Genomic DNA, 16,455 nt, shown 5'->3' on the forward strand with positions numbered 1-16,455 from the left:
CCGAGTGCCATTCTGGTTACTTTTTTGATGAGAAGTGGCCATGGAAAAATGCCATGATTAGCTATGTTAACATGGATATACACCTTAACACGGATTTTGCCCAAGGAGGAAAACCCCTCCTTGGTCAGGGGGTGCAAATGAAGCCAGTACAACCTCCATAGTTTGACCTTCTTTCCTCTTGTCAAGTTTGGTTGAGATTGGATAAGTAACGATCAAATGTATTACAGTCCAAAATACACAGAAAGACAGACACATAATTGTGTGTTTTATTATAAGGCTGATCAATGTTGATTTTGATATGTGGAGAAACGACTACTACTGATACAACTACTACTACTAGTGCTTTAACAGCCTAAACCTTCTTGTGAGGTTTACAGAGGAAACTTTTTGGCTAAAGGCTTTCCTGAACCAGCTGCCTCAGGCTGAAGTTGGCAGATTTGGAATTTGCTCAGGGTGCCAGTGCTAACTGGCTGACCCTTTATGAAAGAGACCATTGGCTATTTAAAAGCCCGGTCACACCTTGACGTTTTAGCCAGCGATGGCAACGTATTAAAATGTATCTAAAACGCTGGCTTACGTTGAACTTTTGATGTTTTTTTTTTTAAAGATTCGGACGTATTCATAGCGACTTGGTCTTATGCATAACGCATTGGTAACGGACACAGAACGTTTCGTCGTGTTATAGATAACTTATACCAACGAATGCTGAACCTGTTGTTGGCCTACACAACCGATGCCCAACGATAGTCTAAAGGCCCGGTCACACCTTGACGTTTTAGCCAACGTATGCCGATTTTTGAATTTTTTTCTAAAACGCTGGCACACGTTGAATACGTTATGGGTAAGTTTTGATAACATTGAGAGCACGCTGAAAAACACTGCCATACGTCGTTGTACGTTGGCTTTAAACGTTGTACTTTTTGGTTGTCCTCAAATTTTTTCATGCTTGAAATTTCACGACTTGTGCCGGCGTATGACTCACACGTTCCGCTACGCTGGCCACAAGTTGTATGCACGGTCTGCGATCGTTGACAGACATCAACACATGCTACTTGTAAGTTAATCATAAGTTGAGACACGCCGAGGTAATGTTTAGCGCACCCGAAACTTATTTTAACCTATGATTAATGTGTTGTTGGCACGTTACGCGATCGTTGCCACACGTCGACAGACGTTACTTTTAAGTTACTCATAGGCTGAAAGACGTCGGTATAATGGATCGCCTTGCGTCAGCGTCCACGGCCACGGCCAGGACACTTATTTGCAGCATTCTTCAAACTTTTCTTCGGCATGACGAGGATGTTCACACTTCGATGTCTAGCTTGTCTATGATTCCAATTGTCCATCGGCAGCGTCTATTTAAAATAGTCGAGTTTGAGCGTTTTAACACGTTCAGAAGAAACGCTTCAAATTTCAAAACCCTAGCGTCAAAAAACAAAGGCGAGTGACGGCAATTTAAATCGTTCATTGTAAACAATGAAAATAGTTGAGTGGTACCGTTTAAAAGTCGTTGAGTGGAAAAAAAAATCCAATTGTTGAGCGCAAGCGTCTACTTTCAATAGTGGAGATGCAGCCATTTAAATCGTTGAGTTTATCATTTAAATCGTTAAACGCAAGGACGATCCATCATAACCCACACCCTCCCCCTCACACTCACCTACTACTGCCAACATGAACAAAGTACTACTAATACTAATACTGATACTGATACTGTTACTGCTGACATGGACATCGACTCAAAAAGGACTCGAAAACACTGTTGGGTTCCCCTTTTATGAACACCATTTTTATATACCAATTCCCAAAACCCCTGGGAACACATCTTTATATGGCAGTTGTAACCTAGAAACACGTTAATTTTTTTTTTTTGTCGACCGGAAGACGTCATTGGAATACGTCTACATACGTCGATGTGTGTTGGGATTACGTAAAGAATTGGTTCAAAGCACGTCAAACATAAGTTAGAAATAAGTTTCGCGTAAAAAAGACATTACCGCGACGTGTTTCGACTTATGAGTAGCTTATAAGTAGCCTTTGTGGACGTGTGTAAGCGTCCACATATCGTGTGTAAAACTTATCCCCATCGCATGCGGAACGTGTGTCATACGCCGAGTACGTCGTAAAATTTTGAACATGTTTAAAATTTCTTGACGTACTCTACTTACTACGACGTATGATAGCGTACTTTAACGTTGTACTCATGCATACCAAACTTACTCATACCGTATTTGACGTGCCCCAACGTTTTAGACACATTTTTCTTAGGTCGGCATACGCTGGCAAGATCGCCAAGGTGTGACCGCGATGTTGTCACTTCCATTTCTACGGCAGTTATGATTCGAATCGTTGTGCGTCAGCCTTTTAATAGGCTACGTCACGACATCGTCGGCGATGTGTGCAACGCGCTATGCCTAAGTTAGACTATCGTTGGGCATCGGTTGTGTAGGCCGACAACAGGTTCAGCATTCGTTGGTATAAGTTATCTATAACACAACGAAACGTTCTGTGTCTGTTACCAATGCATTATACATAAGACCAAGTCGCTATGAATACGTCCGAATCTTTAAAAAAAAACATCAAAAGTTCAACGTAAGCCAGCGTTTAAGATACATTTTAATACGTTGCCATCGCTGGCTAAAACGTCAAGGTGTGACCGGGCCTTAACTTAGGCATAGCGCGTTGCACGCATCGCCGACGATGTCGTGACGTAGCGTATTAAAAGGCTGACGCACAACGATTCGAATCATAACTGCCGTAGAAATGGAAGTGTCAACATCGCGGTCACACCTTGGCGATCTTGCCAGCGTATGCCGACCAAAGAAAAATGTGTCTAAAACGTTGGGGCACGTCAAATACGGTATGAGTAAGTTTGGTATGCGTGAGTACAACGCTAAAGTACGCTATCATACGTCGTAGTAAGTAGAGTACGTCAAGAAATTTTAAACATGTTCAAAATTTTACGACATACTCGGCGTATGACACAAGTTCCGCATGCGATGGGGATAAGTTGTACACACGATATGCGGACGCTTACACACGTCCACAAAGGCTACTTATAAGCTACTCATAAGTCGAAACACGTCGCGGTAATGTCTTTTTTACGCGAAACTTATTTCTAACTTATGTTTGACGTGCTTTGAACCAATTCTTTACGTAGTCCCAACACGCATCGACGAATGTAGACGTATTCCAATGACGTCTTCCGGTCGACAAAAAAAAAAAAATTAACGTGTTTCTAGCTTACAACTGCCATATAAAGACGTGTTCCCAGCGGTTTTGGGAATTGGTATATAAAAATGGTGTTCATAAAAGTGGAACCCAACAGTGTTTTCGAGTCCTTTTTGAGTCGATGTCCATGTCAGCAGTAACAGTATCAGTATCAGTATTAGTATTAGTAGTACTTTGTTCATGTTGGCAGTAGTAGGTGAGTGTGAGGGGGAGGGTGTGGGTTATGATGGATCGTCCTTGCGTTTAACGATTTAACGATTTAAATGATAAACTCAACGATTTAAATGGCTGCATCTCCACTATTGAAAGTAGACGCTTGTGCTCAACAATTGGATTTTTTTTTACACTCAATGACTTTTAAACGGTACCACTCAGCTATTTTCATTGTTTACAATGAACGATTTAAATTGCTGTCACTCGCCTTTGTTTTTTGACGCTGGGGTTTGGAAATTTGAAGCGTTTCTTCTGAACGTGTTAAAACGCTCAAACTCGACTATTTTAAATAGACGCTGCCGATGGACAATTGGAATCATAGCCAAGCTAGACATCGAAGTATGAACATCCTCGTCATGCCGAAGAAAAGTTTGAAGAATGCTGCAAATAAGTGTCCTGGCCGTGGCCGTGGACGCTGACGCAAGGACGATCCATTATGCCGACGTCTTTCAGCCTATGAGTAACTTAAAAGTAACGTCTGTCGATGTGTGGCAACGATCGCGTAACGTGCCAACAACACGTTAATCATAGGTTAGAAATAAGTTTTGGGTACTCTAAACATTACCTCGGCGTGTCTCAACTTATGATTAACTTACAAGTAGCATGTGTTGACGTCTGTCAACGATCGCAGACCGTGCATACAACTTGTGGCCAGCGTAGTGGAACGTGTGAGTCATACGCCGGCATACGTCGTGAAATTTCAAGCATGAAAAAATTTGAGGACAACCAAAAAGTACAACGTTTAAAGCCAACGTACAACGACGTATGGCAGTGTTTTTCAGCGTGCTCTCAATGTTATCATAACTTACCCATAACGTATTGAACGTGTGCCAGCGTTTTAGGAAAAAAAATCAAAAATCGGCATACGTTGGCTAAAACGTCAAGGTGTGACCAGGCCTTAACATCCACCTACAATGATAGTCGACAATACATGCAGCTTGATATCCATGCGAGTGCTGGAATACTTTGTGATGCAACGCCCTGCCTGCAAAGCACCCATTCGACAGTTTATAGTTGGGCTGAGAATCGAACCCAGACTAAACAGCTTAAAAGCAAGTGAACTACCTCTTCACCATCTTGTCAGAAAATGACTACATAATAACTCTACTATGAGTAAAAGGATGGCGATTTAAACCATATCAACATTTTTTTTTCTCTACATGTCAATAGGTCATTAGAATAAGCTAAAATTCTGGTGAAACTATAAATCAAGCCATATTATGATTTTTGGTCAATGTAAATTCACTTGGAATTCATAAATCATAAATAAATTCATAAATCAGCTTTTTATGCACATTATTAGCCAATCTGCAATATCAGAATGATTATGAGCCATGAAAGTTAATTGTAATTGATATTTGCTTAACATAAACAACTATCTTAACCGTTTTTAAAATACTGCACGTACTACAAAATGTGGGCTAATTTAATTGTGATTGTGCCCTGTCGATTTTAAATGCAAGTGAAACTTCTCATTTTTTTCGATAGATCTTTATTTAGAAGGTAGTGCTTTTCCATCTTGCTCGGAATAACTTGGGTATTTTAATGTCAATGTTTTATGCTTATATAGAGAATATGCTATTCTTATCCAGCTTGAAGATATAATTTCATCCAAACAGTTCCTTTTCCTATTTGATCCCCTTCCAACCGACATTGCCTTCTGTCGCCACTCTTCCAAGTTCCACAATCGCCTAACCTTGTTTGTTTCTTTCATCCTTCCCCTTCCTTTTCATATTATAAATTTATATTTGATCAAATTTGCCATCCTTCCCCACCTCATGTTGACTTATTAAACAAGTGCCTCATTTCGAAGTTTCTATCATGGGCCCATATTTTATTTTTATTGGGGTTATTTGAATGTTTTCAATATATTGATGGATTACAAAATAATGCTGCTGTCACTAACGAGGAGCCATTTTATATGCTTAGCTTCAAAAGGCAATCGTGTATAAAAATTATATGTTTGTGGTATGTAGCATGTGAAGGAATGAATTAACTAATTGAAATAATCTTATGATACTGTTGATATTTTAAAGCCTCGAGGTTCACTCTGGCCCCGCTGTGAAGAAGATGGAACTGCAGGATCGTATGGTGTTATTAAAGGTACGAATCCCTTTCACACATGACATTACAGTCAATATACATATAATATTAAATATGCAAAAATTAAATTTTGTCCCCATTCTTTTGCTGGTATGCCTGGTGTTGGCTTAATGGTTAGGGTGGCAGGCTTGGGATCCCAGGGTCCCGAGTTCAAATCCTGCTCAGCTGTTGAATTAATACCAGGTGGGGTTGACTCAGCCTGTTATCCTTCTGAGGTCAGCAAAATGAGTACCAGTTTGCTGGGATGATTGAGCCATTCGAGTATCCTGTGTCGGAGTGGTGACACATCCAGGATTGTGCCCAACAGCCCAGGAAACTACTTAGGCAGCACCAACGCTCTGTGCAGAGTAGGGTCCCAATGGATTGGAATGGATTTTTCTGGTATTTCTGACACATCACCATTCCCTCCCTTTTCATTAACTCGTCTACTTCCAACCTCCTCTTTTTTTTTGGCACCCACCATCCTGCTTCTTCTTCTTCTTTTGGGTGCATCAAAATACTGCAGGTGAAATCGTTTGCTGAGGGTGCAGCAGTGCCGCTGATGCAGTGCCCTTGTTGGTAAGAGCAAGATTTTGGAATTTGGCTGGCATGTCACGATAGCCTACTCTTTTCATTGGAGACCGTGGGATCTTTAACATTGGCCAAATAATGCTACCAGATGGGACATGCAGTTTAACTTCGTTCTGAAACACCAGGGTGACAGTTTATAGCCGGGCCGAGATTGGAACCCAGGTTATACAGCTCACATGTGAGTGTGCATACCTCAGAGATATTCTCAAATGGAATTTATAAAAGCAGTTAGTCCCTCCCCCTCATTCCCCAACACTCCTGCCTTTTTGGGTTTTTTAGATCCTCGTGGAGGATCTCTAAGTTTTACTCACGTTGTTGTTCTTCATCTTCTTCTTGTGGACTTTTTTGTTTCACAGCCTACAGTTTTCATTGAAACGTCCTGAAACTTGGCGTATATATGTAAAAATACACACAAGTACACTTAATGTGGAAGAAAGTGCCTTCTCAATTACTTTCATTTCAATTTCAGAAAAATATAGATAAATCGTTGTTTCTGGCAACTTTGTGATTTTAGTTTTGTATTCGAGTTTGTATGTGATGGGTGAACCACTGACTTTCGATAACACCCAACTTCAGTCGCTCCAGCAGTCGCTGTTTTCCTTCGTCTTTTTAATGTTGAATTTCACATTAATGGTACTTGTGCGTCATTTTATATATAGTTTGTCCATTTTCTGTCAATGTAAGTCTGATTTTGAATAAAAAAATGCTAATTTTATAAAACAAAAATTTTGATTCTTTTTTCCTTAAAATTGAGATTGCATAAAAACTTGACCTGATTGAGTGAAATGAGATACATTTCTAAATTCAGCATGCAAAAAACATGTAGGAACCGTTGAGAAAACCTCGGCCTCTGAAATGACGCAGACCAGTGTAATTTATCGCAAACCTGATACATCAAAGTGATGTCATATTCGTTTTATGACGTCATCATTAAGAGGACGAGGATCTTAGCTCAATTGAGCTTTTTTTTTTTCCTCCTCGCTCAAAATACTGTATTACTTTTTCAATTCCCCCCCCACTTCCTTTCTGAGCCTATGTGGAATGGTCTTTCATCATTGTCAGTTTTACATGTTGATAACAAATACACATTATGTCATAATATCTTTCAGTCAATTTTTTATAGAAAGCTTTTTCAAATGATTAAAAAAAAAAATTTTTTTGCTTTAAATGTGTATTTGAAATGAAACTACAGTGCATTGAGATCACTTTATATGACAAGTGCTTTGGAAATACGACTGATTTTATTTTAAAGGAAAACAAAAGACTAATTTTTTTAAGCTAATTGAATGACTTGATCTGATCATTCTCAAGTATTTTTCATTCGATATGAAAAGAAAAATGCATAATTTACCAATGAATCTAGCTTATTGGATTTCCAAATAATATGTGTTGACAGCTGTGCTTTATGTGCTTTAATTTTTACATGTTTATCGCATAATCAATTGACAAAGCAGTTCTCGGAATTATTACTTGATGAAATTTGAATATTATTATTATTATTATTATTATTATTATTTAGTAGTAATTGTATTGTACTGACAGTCTTGCTAATGCATTACACAGAATGAACTTGAACAAAAATTAATGGAGTACAAAATGCTGTTTGTTGAAGAAGAAAAACTGGTTGGTAAGTAAAAAACAACATAGTGAATGGATGATAATTTTAGGTGGGAAAAGTAAAAAAAAGATTTTAAAGGGAAAGTTGAAAAAGGTCACTATCAACGAATTTTCATTTGATGGTTAAAATGAAATTACAAAGGATAAGTGTTTGACGTGATTGAGGATGAAACATCTATGGTTCTAGAATGTGAATCAGAAAAAATGTATTTTTGGATATGTTATCAATGGAAGTGTAATGGTCTCTTAGGATGTCACCATCATCATCCATGACAATGTTCTGTTTATAGAAGTTATATTGGGCAAAGACAAAATCCAAATGGAAAACTCATCTTCATAAGTGGAATCAAGAGAATATTGATTGAAGCTTACGCAGGGTGGGGGTGAATGTTGATAGATGGTATGAGTGAATCAGGGCGACAGTGGAAAGAAGGGAGCATGTGGGGTGTGAATGACTCATGACTTTTTATTTTTAAATAATTATTTTTGTTTGCTTAGCACATCTATCCTCTCCCCCATTTTCTCCCCACTTTTGCTTCTTGTTTAAATTCCCAGTCCATCCCGATCACTTCTGACTACTGATCTCTGATATTTCCTTTTGTGAATAGCCAAAATCAGTCATGCTAGCATTTGGGACACTGGTTTAACACCCCTGTTAAGAAGAATCAGTTGTTCATTTCGATCGGACAAACTTTTTCGGTAAACTATATCAATTTCATCCAACACAGGTTTTATGAGCAATACAACTCCACTTTCATGTTATTCTTCTTTCTCACTGCATTAGAACATACAACAGTCTTTCAGTGTGGTGTGCATATTTGACAACAGTCTTTCGAGCCCAATTATTTTTCTCCTTTTCATATTACTTCACTCAACTCAATTGACAAAACCCATCCTGAAAGATGGTTAATGTTCCCGTAATTATGGATGAATTCCTCCAGAATTGTTAGTTAAGTACTGTATTACTTTTATGACCTCCCCCCCACTATCCCACCATGAGCAGTGCCATGCCATACATATTTACAAAGATAATTTGGGTCCTCCCACCACCCTCTGGGCTTCGAGCTTTTGATTGGTGAACCAATTCAGTAACACAATATGCAAATTATGTTCAAATTTTAAGTCAATCAGATGAAGATTGATGACTTTATATAACTTTGACCAGTTGACCTTTTGACATAAAACAATAGGCTTCAGTGACCCAATATGTAAACCCTATTTAAATTTCAAGTCAATCATATTAAAATTTATGATTTTGTAAACTTGACAACCTTGTCACTTCAAAAACAAGAGACTTTGACTTTTGATTGGTGAACCAATTCACTGACCCAATATGCAAATTCTGTTCAAATTTAAAGTCAATCGAATGAAAATTGACAATTTTGTGACCTTCACGTTTGACCCTGTGAACCTTTTGACCAAATTATTACTCTCACCACATGATAGGGTATTGCAATGTTGGGTCCATTTGTTTGTTTATCTCTCTGTTTGTCCGCACAGAATGTGAGTATGTGTATGAATTACATTAGACCCTTAAGAACCCCATAGAGTACCGGCGGAAAGTGGATGCAGTGATGCGCTGCTCCGGCACATGCTCCCATACCTGACCTACCTGACTTTCTCTCATATTGCTCATCAATGAGCCTAAATTTTACATTTAAAAAAAGTATGCATCCTTCTTCAGGGTGCTAGGATCACTTAGACATTGAAAAAAATCAACATGCACTGCCTTTATATAGCATTCTGCTTTCTGGTTTTAGCATACAGGCACAGGAAGTTATTGATGAGAGAAAATGGGAATTTGTTACAACACAGTGTTGACCTCATTTAGCTTTTGGCCACAATTTCTTTTTCTTCTTTCGAAAATAGTGAATGAAATGAAAATCCATTGAATTATTGGCAAATTATCACATGGCTGAAGTACCATGTGAAACACCTTTCACTGTCTAATCAAAGCTTTTTTTTTTAATTGAAAAGTTTCTGAAATGTTCACATCAGAAGTATGACATATACAATTTAAGCTTTACTCAGCATATTTTAATATTATTTGCCCCTGTTGGACTTAGTCCGAAACAGGGGCTTATGGATTTGGTCTTGATTTTTGTTTCCATGCGTGCGTACATCCGCAACCATATCTTGGACATGTATGGACCGATTTTATTCATACTGGGCACACATACAACACATGATGGTATACTTCAGTACATTCTTTTCTTTCGTGATATGATCAAAGATGACTGACTGGTGGCCATTACCCGATGTTGAACACCTCCTCAACCATTTCTCGGCCATGCATTTACCTATGTTGTTCAAACTTGGCACACAGATATTAAATGATGGCTTACATAGACACATAATTTTTTTTCTTCAATACGAGATCCAAAATGGCCAACTGGCGGTCATTTTGTTACTTAAAGGTGTCTCCAACCATTTCTCAGACAAGCATGGTCTGATTTTGTTCAAGCTTGGCCACAAGCACAGTACATGATGGCATAAAGGTGCATCTCACTTTATTTTGCAATCTGATCAAAGATAGATAAGCAACCATTTTAGTTGTAAATAAACAAAGGCTCGCCCTTTAACTCCTGCAGCAAAATTACTAAAACAACGGGGACTCTGACATTTTATGTCTTTTTATCTTGTTGTTATCATTATTTAACGGCTGTAATTATTCCCACGTTCTTGAGGTATTATTATTATTATTATTATTATTATTATTATTATGTTCTTATTCAGTCCTCGTTCTCAAGGGTTTCTACTGCCGTAGAATAATAAATATGGAACCATTGCAAAGCTGATGATTGACTTACTTGTTTGGAAAGGTAATAATCTATTTACTTGGAACAAAGATTTGTTCATTTAATCTCTGAGATGCTTGTTTTAAAAGTCTGTCTTTCGGGTATTGAAGAAACCGAACCTCGAGCTATCCTTTCACGATTTCTGCTGTTGTAGAATAATAAAAATGGTACCATTGGAAATCGAATAATCGATTTACTTGGAACAAAATTTGTGTCCCTTTCATCATAAATGTGCCTGTTTTAAAAACCCTCTTTCCTGGATTGAAGAATAAGAAAAAGCAGGATTGCGAGCTTAAGGCAGCCACTCCAACGGGAACATTTATTCTACAACAGCAGGGAACACTTTAGAAGGGCATGGAAGTAGCTCACATAATTATCTAAACAGTATGCTGTAGTAATATTTCTTGAAGCAATATAAAAGTACATGGAAGAGCACACAAACAACAACAACAACAATAACCACAGACACAACTCCAGCAGCAAGAACAACAACTACATGTTATTTGATATCATATCATTGCATGTTTCACTTAATTTTAAATCCTTATTGAGATTCACAGATAGACATGCAATACTTTGGACTTTGTATTGTACAACATGCTGTCTTTTGGTTAAACCAATCTGCAAAGCGACAGGTAGTCACACCTTGTGTATGATTCTATCGTGTCAACCATTAGGAAAATCTACACCAGTTTCACCAGGGTCCTGGATTATATTAATGGAGAGCTGCAGTCATTTCGAGAGCTGTTTGCCAAACATTGTTTATCATAATTTGTACATTTTGTGGCATTTCCTTGATCTTGTGTTTGAGTTTCTTCTCTTTATTGAAGTTAGAAGAGAATCAGCATGTTTGGCCTTGAGTGACCTGAAAAAAATAGGAAAATTTGTGGTTTATGATTGATTTAATTGGGTCTAACAGGAGGCTGCAGAGGTAGTGCACTTATCTTTGAGCTGTTAAAACAGGGTTCAATTTATGGACTGGCGTTTTACAGGCCAGACATTGTATTATAATGTTCACTGTCCTTCACATGAATATGAGGGGTGGCTTGCCTGTTTGCATTGTCGTTGGTGCTTGTTGAAGGTCGCATGATGTCTTTTGCTAAGAGCAAGCAAGTTGTCACTGGCAGATTGAAAATTTGCAAATTCCTGCATGAGACAACTATAGCTTAATGTAAGACCTGGCCAGCCGGTTCGTGAATGATTTGGGTCAAAATGCATGCTCTGTGAGCATCTGAGCCTGTACTGTGGGGCATGTCATACAAAGAACATGATCAATTTAATTGGATTGAAAATTTATATTGGCTGCATTTATAAATTCTTTATAAATGACTTTACTTTGAAGAAAGATGTGGTGGTTATGTTTATAGTGAGAAGGTTGCTAACTTGGTAAATTTGTTAATGCTTTGTGATGCTGAGATACTCAGAATGGCAACAATTATTCACAATTATGAGGGAAGTTTTCCACAGAGCATGATAATGTCAATCTGATATGCATTGAAGCTTCATTTTATTTTTGCATCATCTTTTTCTTTTGATCCTGTTTTCCATAGATTGTGCCAAGGATGAAGCTTTAATTTCTGAAACGTTGCAATTTCTGTCCAGTCTGGAATCCCGACTCTCAAGGATGAGCCGCAATTCCTCACTGTCAATGAGTACAACCAGCTTGGTGTCCATGTGTGCTTCTATCAGTGAGGACCCTCTGGACGGTTTATTTACCACATCTGTTTACAACTCGGCTTACGAACTTATTTCGAAGAACAAAAGTGATAGGATGATTCATGGACTTTCAGGATCCTCAATGCGTGCCTGTCGAAGTGAAATCAACCTGAAACAGATGGACGAGGATTGTTTAAGCCGCAGTTTGAGCACATTGCCTCGTAAGGGTAAGAAAGGCACATTGCGCAAGAGTCTTCGTCGCTTCATTCCAGGTATCAGCAAAACCCTTGAGGAGGAACAGACTCCATTTTGAGAACAAATTATGAACTCTTTCCATTTAAGACCAACAACAAAGAATGTCAACCTTCACAAGCACGGGTGGTTAATAGTTGAGCTTTGGTTTAAGAAGGCCTTTCCCTTCATTTTTATAAAATAAATGTTTGATAATTCAGCAAATGTTAATTTTGTATGTTTTGAATTCTGGTCCAGCAATAACCTTCAATAATAGATTATATGGTGAAATGTAATATTGGAAAGTCTACTGTACATTTTCTGGATGATTTTATTGATGTGACCAATTTTATATTCTGTGTACATTTATGAAACTATTCTGTATTCAATAGCAATGTGAAAGCTTTGCTTCGAGTTTTATTGAAGAATCAAATTAAAAATATTGAGGTGTAATTGATGGTGATTATTGTCATACAGGATGCAAGTATCAGTTGAATTGACAACATGTTATACTGAACATCTGTGGCTTATTTTAACTATTCGAGTTACAAGCAACAGCTATGGTTATTTAGTAAAAAGGATGACTTCTTCATTTTAAATCTGATGCAAAACAGCTAAGTGACCAACCCATGGAATACAATATGCATCCAATGCAATGTCTATACTCTTTCCATTGCATTGCAGCAGGAATGCCAGCATACATTGGCCTTCGCTTGAGAAGGACATCATGTGACATCTAATAGATGATTTTGATACTAACTAGCAAATACTATCATTTTGAACACCCAGAATAACATCTCTCCAACGGATGGCATGCTCATTGTTGCAACACCCTGCTGTGTGAAATGTCAAGCTGACAGTTTATACTCGGATTGGGAGTCAAACCAAGACCAGATATCTCGTATGTGAGTACACAACATCTGAGCTAACCTGTCAGCCCATATTAGATAAGTAATGGTGTTAAGTAGGTCATTATCTACTATTATAGCCTTTAATGTGTACTCTGCATCATTAAAATGGAGTTATCATTCTTTGTTTTTTTATTGTCCTTAAGAAGCAATGTATATAAATGATTTAGGAAGACACTTTCCATATTGTTGCATGCACTTTTTAAAAACAAATGTTTTTTTTTTTTTACATTTGAATTTTTCCTTTTAAAAGCAATTGAGATGGAAATAAAGTTTATTTAAAAATAGCACTTATTTTGATGGCATTGGCAATTTAATAATCAGAAAATTATGAGAAGTTAAAATGGAAGTATCTTGAGCAATGTCAGAAAAATGTTGTGCTGCTCTGTATGGTATTTGTACTTTTTAGCTATTTCTTAATAGTTTTCACATTGTCACTCCCAACAAGCACACTGACGTTGACTCAACATTGGCAAGAGTTGGAAGGGTTGGATGGAACATTGGGCCAACGTCAGTATGCTGGCTGGGTTGGTGCCAATGTGTTTCTGCTGACAGTTGATGCAAGAGTATAAACACAGCTTGTGGTTATGAAGCTTATCACTTCTGCACATTGCCTTTCTGGCAAACAACCGCAAGCGGGTGGTCTTGGGAGAGCGAATGTGACTCACTTCTTGGTGCAGCATTACAAACGTTGCTCCAAAAGTATCCAAGTGTGAAACATGGGAAAAGTAAAGAATAAATGCTGTTTGGTTTATCTTTATTTGCCAACTGGAAAACATTGCCAACTAATCTTTTCGTTTTTAACAATCCATCAAACTAATCAATTATTGCAAGCAATGATGTGGCATTATTTTTCAGTAATTTTCTATTGAAACTAACATGTTCGCTTTTGAGAACACATCGTGTGCGACAGACAGTAAAAAGGTCCAATTTTCACTCTTTTGATACTAACTAGTTTTTATTTATCAGGTGGTTTTTATTTTAGTTGTTATTGTTCTTGGTTTTTATTTTAATATTGGTGCTGGCATTCAATTCATACAGGAAAAGGTTCTGAAATTCATATAATTGTCTTGATTCCATGTTGCACCTCAATTTGTGGGTTTCAAGTAAATAAAAAGCCCAGACGTTGCAGTGCCCAGTCATATATTTATGCAAATAAAAAATATGCAAATAAATTTTATACAAATAAAAAGCCCAGTCATATATTTATGTCACACTGTCTTTACTGTGGCACTTGGTACTTAAACCATGCACCTTCAAACTTTATCTTTCATCCAACTACTAATTTCATGGTTGTTTTAGTCGTGCTCTTTGACAGCACAAATACTGACTATCATCCATTTTTAATTTTAGATTTAACCAGTCTTTTGTTTTTTTTAATGAAAATAAGAGATTGCTTTAAAAAGTTTACAATCTATAAGTAGCCCTTTTTAATAACTAGTAGTCCGCCCTATGGACGATCTTGTTCCAAGCATGCAACATGTTCTTCTGACGCATACCTTTATTTGGACAGTGTATAAGCAACTGTCAGCTCTGTATACGAAAAAAAAATAAAAATAAAAGGGTTACGTGCACGAAGCAAAAACATACCTACAGCTTATGATTCAAAACACCTCACTGTACTGGAAAACGTAGGGACAAAACACAAACGTAGAGTGGAGACTTGTCATACCCTCCCCCACCTAGAGGCGGTGCGACATGATACACATTTACATAGAGAATTAATAATTATAATATTCCATCTGTATTGAAGACCAGAATTTCTTTCACAGCATAATGGCATGATATAACTCACCAAGAGTTTATGGAAGTTCATGCAGAGTTTAGTCATGCCTTCACTTGCCATGTTTGCATCATGATGGAAGGGTCACCAGTTATTACTTAATTCTATTAAGTCTGGTGTTGACTTCATGGTTAAGGTGGAAACCAAATGCCAACTGGAAGACATTGGAAGAAACCTAGCTTAAAGAAGAAACCAAATGCAAAAAACTTTTATGAAAACCGTTGAAAATCATTAGTCACAGTCCAATTTGAAGGGAATTTTTTTTTCCCAATGACAAAGTGTCTCAAAAAGCCTTAGAATGTCGATTTTTCGATTTTGCCAGTGACATCATACTGTGAACTCACCTTGATCCAAATAAATAGCAGCTTTACATGGAGAAACAGTGCTTTTAGAGCTCGGATTCCATTACTGATTCCACCATCATTTGCAACACTGATGGTTCGTATATGCCTGATGTTGGCTTAATGGTTAGGGTGGTGGGCTTGGGATTCTAATGTACTGAGTTCAAATCCTGCTTAGCTGTTGAATTAACCCCAGGTGGGGTTGACTCAGCCTGTCATTCATCCTTGCAAGGTCGGCAAAATGAGTACCAGCTTGCTAGAATGATTGAGCCATTCGAGTACCCTGTGCCAGAGTGGCGACCTGTCCAGGATTGTGCCCAATAGCCAAGGAGACTGCTTTGGCAGCACCATTGCTGTGTACAACATATGGTCCCAATCGATGGATGGATGGATGGATGGTTCTTATGTTGAACCTGATCAGTGGGATTTTGAAGAAACTTTTGGAGACAAAATTGGTGATGGAAATGTTTTTGGGGGAATTGTGGAGCCCTATCATTTCAAGCCCTGTGTGAGCGATTCAGAAGAATAAGGTGGAAGTGTTAGTCTCGATGAAAACACTGGTTGCTTGTTCACTTCAGATTGGTAGGTTTTGTTTTTTCCATTCGATTGACAGTTTATAAGGGAGGGATTTTGTATTAATTGATAGATCAGTTATATGACTCGAGCCAAAATACCCGTCATCACCCGAAAGCCAACATCACCCAGGCACATGCAGACACCACAAACAAAATGAGTGACAAATGCTTTGTCCCACCATCAGAGTCTGACCAGTTGTCTTGTATGTTACCGGATCATCCCGTTTCATACTTTCCATGGATGCCATTTGTATCCGTGTCCATGCCATGTCCCACCATCGGGTCCGTGAGGTATCGATGTCCAGCCCGAGTGGAGGGGGGAGTGGTGCTTGGGGAGAGGGAGGTGTGTGGTGGGGGTGATGGTTGATGGGGGATTGTGGGATGGATTGTAGATATTGTGGAGGGGGGAGAGATATGAGAGATGATGGAGGG

At 38.1% G+C, this 16,455-nt stretch overlaps 1 protein-coding gene across 1 annotated transcript in view; it reads left to right on the forward strand.

Moving 5' to 3' along the window:
- CYTIP (cytohesin 1 interacting protein) overlaps positions 1 to 13,614 on the forward strand; it is a 36,102-nt gene extending 22,488 nt beyond the window's left edge. The window contains exons 6-8 of the mRNA XM_085873794.1: positions 5,478 to 5,544; positions 7,678 to 7,741; positions 12,080 to 13,614. Coding sequence (XP_085729920.1) covers positions 5,478 to 5,544; positions 7,678 to 7,741; positions 12,080 to 12,498 — 550 coding nt within the window. The 3' untranslated portion in view covers positions 12,499 to 13,614. The remainder of the gene's footprint in view (positions 1 to 5,477; positions 5,545 to 7,677; positions 7,742 to 12,079) is intronic.
- Positions 13,615 to 16,455: the final 2,841 nt, after the last annotated feature.

Source organism: Eptatretus burgeri, chromosome 3 (assembly GCF_056783735.1).
Source record: "Eptatretus burgeri isolate ZD-2024b chromosome 3, Ebu_testis_v1, whole genome shotgun sequence".
NCBI lineage: Eukaryota > Metazoa > Chordata > Myxini > Myxiniformes > Myxinidae > Eptatretus > Eptatretus burgeri.